This window comes from Aspergillus welwitschiae (genome assembly GCF_003344945.1).
Source record: "Aspergillus welwitschiae strain CBS 139.54b unplaced genomic scaffold BDQ94scaffold_182, whole genome shotgun sequence".
Lineage (NCBI taxonomy): Eukaryota > Fungi > Ascomycota > Eurotiomycetes > Eurotiales > Aspergillaceae > Aspergillus > Aspergillus welwitschiae.
The window spans coordinates 1-6,929 of NW_020798876.1; the positions used below are offsets into that span (position 1 = coordinate 1).

Below are 6,929 nucleotides of genomic sequence, written 5' to 3' on the forward strand. Positions count from 1 at the left end.
GGAAAAGGTATCAGCTTGGTATATGTGGTCATTCCCGTCGTACAACAACCTAAGAAGGATAGCATTAGCTGAGGCCAACAGAGCGACGGATGCTATTTTAATTCTTACATCAGTAAGTTTTCCATAATGATGTACTATCTCCGAAACCCACTTAAAGACATCGCGGGAGTGAGTGTGGCCAGGTAGGACTTTGGTGAGCCTTGCTTACCGACGCGGGGCAGAATGGCAGAGAGTGGGCATATGTAGACAGGATCCTCGCTATGTTGATGTCGCGCACGACTCCTTCGTGAGCTGAGAGCCTTCCATAGCGCAATCATCCAAGATGAACCATGGTTCTAAGTCAATATGCATCGAGTGGAGTTCGGAAGAACTTGCTTGCTCTTTCGACCACGGATGGCACGAGCTGCACCTCCTGGCAAGCACACTATGGTTTACCGTAATCTGGTAGTGGGGAATGAATGCAGCCGACCACCACTCTACACGTATCAAGTAGCCCAATGTCCGGCATTATGCATGGGATAATGATAATCATTCTATCTGCATGCGTGAACGCCACCTCTGTGTCGTCATTCCTGTGTCCCTGTGGTGATGTAGGTGCCGTGCTACCGCACAGACTTGATTTTAGTCCAAGAGACGACGTACCATAGACTGGCTGGTGCTTCAGGATACATCTACACCCACATTAGCGTTCTAGACCACCCAGCAAACAAACCCGCCTCTTAGTATTCTTGCCTCGTTCGACTAATCGCTTCCAACGACGCTCAGACAGCAAGTGTTGTCGTACGGATAGTCCGTGGTAAGCGTGTCCCCCCCTGCGCCTTGCGCGTTTTCGTCATTTAATATACCTGGTATACAACATATAATGGGTGGAGTTCCTTCTCAGAAGCTGCCGCGATAATCTTGACGCCCTTCAATAGCTGTTTTTCGTCTAGACCCTGCGTTGGCATCTGCCCTACTCCATGGCTACTCCGTCCGATGCGCCCTTGGCTAAGGGTAGAAACTCCGACGCCCCCAGTTTTTTGTTCCTCTGCAACGAATGCTATAGAGATGTTGGGCCAGCGGTGTTTGGCCATCGCAAAATTCGGTTCACCCAGGGACCGGAAACTCTGTGCTTCTGCTGCGAAAAGCATCATCAAGTTGGACTATTCGTGAGCATGTCCAAACAATCTGAGGCTAGTTGCGGCTAATACTCCCCTAGGTGCATGAACGTTATTTCGAACAGGCCAAAAGGGACCGAAATATCTTTCTGCAGTTAGAAGAGCAACGCCGCGAACTGGAAAAGCAAATGCTATAAGATAGTATGTTGTCCAGGGGCTTTGAACGTATATACTGACTTGTCAAAGCTTTCAAGGAGGACCAGTAGGTCTCAGCAAGAGTTGTTCCTGTGTGACAACGGACGTCTCCCATGCGTTCTAGAAGCTCTGGGCCTTGTTCATGATGCCATAGACACTTTCAAGACGTGTGCGTCATTCAAATATAACCCGGATTTTCTTTGATATTAGGCGTAGAGCTCTACATAGCAGCCGAACATTTGGAGAAAGAAAAGCACAACATGATTCACTATAGTCCTATAGTTCTCGCCTATTCTTGTCTTTGTTTCTCTAAATCCTGCTCAGGGGCTCAATATCGCTCCCTTGAGTCCGTACACCCCTACATCTACCAAGATTTGGTAGTGGGGCAAGGCGTTTCCCGCCTACTGATTGGACGATTTTATCCAAACCAACTTTGGCTACTTCGATCTTGAGGCGGCGTCAGTACCGGGCCCTGGAACATAAATCAGATATGGCACACCCGACCTGTAGTTGACCCGGTTGTTACTTTTGACGCTTGTTCTTCCGGCCTCCAGGACGTATCGTCCCTTATCGCGAGCGGAGAAGACATATGCAACCCTCCCACGATGGAATCAAGAACCGAGACTCACTACGACTCCGACGTGGAGCTTGATGTGTATGCCCATTTCATTATTTCAGATCCGTTTCTTACCCTCCATAGGTCTCTTGAGTCGCTCGATGATTCGTTTAGAGTTATAATCAGTGACCATGGACGCTACTATTCGTCCCGCTATCGAAGTCGCCATCCTTTCCCCGTCGACCAGGTTTGTGTCCCATCGTCCACCTCCGACTCTACGCTAATCGAAATATGGATAGAGAGAACGAGAACGTCAAAGTAAGTTGGACACCTTTCCTGACGCTTCATTACTGATGTCTTATTGAACGGCAATTTCTTGCATATTGCGAACTGTTTAATTGGAGGTTATGTCCAGTGTCTGCCGGTGCTGCTCGAAAGGTTCTCGACGTGAAAACTGGTGCTGGATGTTGGGCAATCAAATTTGGTATATGTTAAATGATCATGCCTCTATACACATCCTAACTAAAACGATAGCTGAGGAACATCCGTCGTCGTTGGTAAGTTGTCTCCTGATCTCGCACCAATACATCAACTAACCGCGAAGGTTTCTGGGACTGATACTATATACATGCAAGAAGAATGGTATGGACCAAGACGATGGTTTTCGCCAAGGCCAGTCTGACAGTATAAGGATCCCACCTAACTGCGAGTTCTGCATCGATGATCTAGATCAGCCGGACTGGTATTATCCTTTCAGAAACAGTGAATTCATCCATGTTGGTGGACTGGGGGGAGACCGCCAACTGCTGACGTGCATCCTACATGGAGCATACCGGTATGGCCTCACACCACGTATCGCTCATGCTAATCCAGTATCAGGTGCTGCTCACCAAACGGCATGTTGGAAATATGGGACAGCAACGTTCATTTTCAAGACCCTTACGGCGAAACTGGCCTCCACCGTCTCTATAATGACATGAATAAAGCCTTTAGAATGGACGGACGCTCACTTGATCTTCCCCTCCAATACCTCTCGGAAATGGAAAGTCACGGCTTTACCAACGTTGCGGAGCACGTCTATCGTATACCACTCAACACGGCACAGCCGATAACCCAGAAATCGGTTCTGGAGAGCTGGGCAGACGGATTTGAAGCGTACAGCATGGATTTACTGGTTAAGCACCTAAGAAAGCGCCATCTTGAAGTTTTCCTCATCTGTGCTGCGGCGCGTCAAGCCCTGCGGAAAGGGGTGGAAGGCTGGCTCGAAATGTAGGTCACAGCCAAGTATACATTAGACTACTTACTGACATTCACAGCCGTATAACGTCAGGGCGAAAACCAACAGCGCCTCTGTGAAGATTTCATCAATATCTCTTTATGAGTTCAAGAAAGCAAAGGCGATGCACATCAGTTAAGCTCCGATGTGTCCCTATCTTATCCCTGGGAAAGCATCGAGAAAAGCAGTGATGCCCCATTCATAGACTACATGTTGTCAGGAAATGGCCCACAATTGACATCGCATACATGGAAGTCTTATAAACGTACTGAGAACGATAAAGCACAGGGAAGAAACGACGGTAAGTTCTGGTCGGAACTTTCGTCTTTCTTCGGCCTGGGGCCAGCAACAATGGGTACGTTAGAGGCTGATGCTCCGCCAAATGTCTTCGAAACATTCCACATTGCAGCGTGATTTTGTCATGCCCCACTCCTAGGACGAGTCAGTCAGGAAAAATCAAGTCATGGTGATGGACTGCGTAATGAATGCCCTGTAACTCAGCAGCATATCCCTACTTGTATACAGCCTTCCCTGCTGCAGGCTTAATTGTCGTCCTTGCGTTCCCAGAGTGAACTATTACGTCTGTAATGCAAAAGGAGATAAACATGGGCCCTTATCACTCAGATGAGAACCACATACCGGACGAAGAATAGATCTGAGCATGTTTCCTCGACGTCTATGTGGCCGGTTGTTTCCGAAAAGCCTGCGCTCAAAATTCGCTGTTGTCGCGATTAGATAAATATGGTACTTTGCGATAACCGCGCTAGACAAGCCCTGTGTAATTTCTTTTGGCATCGGGAAAGCCATGCTGCAGGTGGTAAGTCATTGAGAGCACTTGAGCCAAGCAGCTTACATACTCTACTTGGAGACTCATGGTTTGAGTTGAAGCGAACAGGCACAGCTGAATACCAAAATCTGTGATCAATGACGAGGGATAATGCGTCCCATATAATATCACTTATAGGATCGACATTGTAGAGATTTATTTTTTCGGCACCCGACAATCTGCTTAACAAGGACCATTGTCAGAGATTCCTGCAAATGTTGCCGCAGAAGACTTTCTAGGGATCGATCTGAAGCTGTGTGAGCTAGAAGGGAATCCGGAGCTTGTAACGTCTTTGTTAAAGGACCACTATCCTGGCACTGACCAAAGAAATAGTAGCCTTAAATGGGAAATATGGGGCAGATCCGTCCATCTTGACTGCACCTGTATTGGGCTAACCAGCAATTACGTCACTAAAGAATTCCCCCATAATCACTGCCGGCCCCGGACGAATACCATGATTCAACTCTATGCTAGTGATGATCAGTATATTGCGTTGGACCAAAGACGCACTTATTACTCACAAATGGTGCGGGCAATTAACGATACTTGACGAGCTACAAAACACGTCGAGATATTTAACCTTCCAGTTTGTTAGCTGGTCGTGTGCCACATCGTGCCATTTTTGAGTCGGAGGTTCGACGGCCAGCGCCTGAAGCGTGAACGCAAGCACCTGACCGATGGCGGTCCGGTGGAGGCGCACTTCATCGTCCGCCTGCACATCCGCCTGCGCATCTTGATTGGGCATACACAAGAGAATACCGAATAATGTGGGATTACCCCGCGGAGTTTTAAAGGAAAACGAACGCCTCCCCGGTGCAGATGTAGCCGTACTGTATCGAATGCCACTGTCAATCATGTATAAGAATATCTGAGCGACCATGGCGACGACGAGGCGAGTTGGCATAAACTCAAGCGTGTCACCTTCCTGGTCAATGACGTCGCGAGCCAAATTCATCGGGTGTAGACCCGCCACCAATTCGGGAATCGTCACTTTGTCCGGCGCTTTGTACTCCACTGCATATACGGGTATTCATCGTTCGTCCGCCACAAGGTGCACGCAGAACCGTTCGGCGCGCCAATCACGTCTTCGCGCAGTGCCATGCCTGCCAGCACGGCCATGCTTGACCTTGAACCATATGGAACTGGAGGCATCGGAGGCTGAGCAAATTATCAACCTGCTGACCTGTTTTTGATGAGCGATCCCTTAGAGTGGGCAAAATATTCAATCCTGACGCGCCTGATGGTTTCGTATGTGTCTCGTAGAATTACCGAAAGCCAGTTGTGCCGGACACGTTGTAGTGACTAGTATTGGTCATTATATACATTATTGACCATATACAAACGAATAGACCATTGATGCGCATGATTATGTATCAAAGGCGAGCGACAAGGCTCACACTTGTAGTAGCATAGGGTAATCGTATATTCAAATGGCAGTACACCCATGTGTTGATCTAGTTGCTTTACGTACTAAGCCCAGATGTCGAAACCCGAGGCCATAATATTCCTTCGGTGCGCAGTTGGCTTCAAATTGATCCCCTGGACAGCTTCCTCCAAAAAACTAGTCCCGGGCCTTCCCGAGCCCCAGCAAATGATGATGGCCCAAGGCAACAACAAGCGACTAGAGAAGCCGACCAGAGGGCGGTGAAAAGACGTTCAGTTTTTGCCCGATGGCCGCTATTAACCGCCGTACTCCGTGTCGGAAGTTGGCAGGCGGTCGAAAATCCCCGGACATTCAAGACACCAGAAAATTAACCAGGCGGGAGCGCATAAACACCCCTCTGTGTCAGGGCGCCATCGCGTCAGGGCATCACCGCGTCTGGTATGGTGGGGTCAACATAGCTTTTGGCTGCGTAGTCAATGATTATCAAATAAACCGTAGCAGCCCATGGCTAGGGATCGAGAGGTGCGACCGTCAGTGTAGGGCTAATCATGTCCAACCGTCTGCGGTGCCAGCCGGCCTGCTTGGTGGTGTTGGCATGGAAGTAGATCATTCGCATGACCTCCAGGGCCGAGAGCATACACCAAGTCGCTGATCCCAGACAGGGTCTCTCCAGTGGAACCCCCATGCCCGCACATTATTTATCATAGACACCTGAGGGCTTTGTGGGGTGAGCTGAAATCCAAGTTTGCGAGGGGACGTTTACGTCTACACCATAATGCGGTCACGCGTTGAAATGAACGTACTAGGGTCATCGGCAGAACCGCAGAGAAAACCACACCTTCTCCTACCGGGGCAAACCCAAATGGTAAATCATGACACCGTATGTCATTGATCAACGGTCAGGTGCACAATGTCCTCGATACGATATTGATACTGTAGTTACGGTTATGGCAACTGGAAGCACAGTATCCCTCTCCTGCTACATATGCATTCATAATAGAGTATCCGAGAAATGGCCTTTGTAAAAGGCCTGGTGGGTGGCCTTTATATAGTGTTCTCCATCACTTGCTTCGAACATCTCATGGACCTTGTGTACCGTTAGTGCACTCAAGAACTCTATTTTGGCATCTCTTCCAAGCGTTTCATCCACCGTGATCGGTCCTATAGTGCATCAACTAGCCACGCGGAACGATACATACTGGCTGTCATTTTGTTGTGGGGAAGAAGAACATGACTCCCCCGATGGCGCATCATTCCCCGACGCCTATTCTGCAGCCCACTCCGCTGTCGGAGCTCACTTCCAGTCTCCTGTCAGATGACGCTGACTCTACATCAAACTCCTCAGCCTCTGTGACGCAGTGCCCATGTTGCGCCTCGCCCGTTATTCCAGATCTAGCCACGTTGGCCGAGACCATTCCAGACCGGGAACTCAATATGTCCACCACGCCTGAAGACCAGTTCCTAAACACACTGAGGATCCAGCCAGGGGCCGACTCCACGGCTGAAGCGGTAGCAATCGTACCCCAAGACTGGCAGGCCACAGGGGACCGGTCGTTAATCAGCTTGCTTTGCCACCGAGCTTTCAACGCCTTCCG

The 6,929-nt window shown here is 49.2% G+C and overlaps 3 protein-coding genes across 3 annotated transcripts; 1 reads left to right on the forward strand and 2 right to left on the reverse strand.

Moving 5' to 3' along the window:
• Positions 1-424: 424 nt before the first annotated feature.
• On the reverse strand, positions 425-671 carry BDQ94DRAFT_164668 (uncharacterized protein; the record flags this gene model as incomplete). Its single annotated transcript, XM_026770094.1, has 2 exons — positions 425-602; positions 643-671. The coding sequence occupies 2 exons, from the start codon at positions 669-671 to the stop codon at positions 425-427; spliced, it is 207 nt and encodes a 68-aa protein (XP_026619235.1).
• A 1,468-nt stretch (positions 672-2,139) lies between these two features.
• BDQ94DRAFT_164669 (uncharacterized protein) lies at positions 2,140-3,121 on the forward strand (the record flags this gene model as incomplete). The annotated part of the gene is made up of 4 exons (XM_026770095.1): positions 2,140-2,166; positions 2,411-2,490; positions 2,534-2,748; positions 2,784-3,121. 4 exons carry the CDS (start codon positions 2,140-2,142, stop codon positions 3,119-3,121), a joined length of 660 nt encoding a protein of 219 aa, XP_026619236.1.
• A 1,346-nt stretch (positions 3,122-4,467) lies between these two features.
• Positions 4,468-5,069, reverse strand: BDQ94DRAFT_164671 (uncharacterized protein; the record flags this gene model as incomplete). Its single annotated transcript, XM_026770096.1, has 2 exons — positions 4,468-4,964; positions 5,015-5,069. 2 exons carry the CDS (start codon positions 5,067-5,069, stop codon positions 4,468-4,470), a joined length of 552 nt encoding a protein of 183 aa, XP_026619237.1.
• Between the last annotated feature and the right edge of the window lie 1,860 nt (positions 5,070-6,929).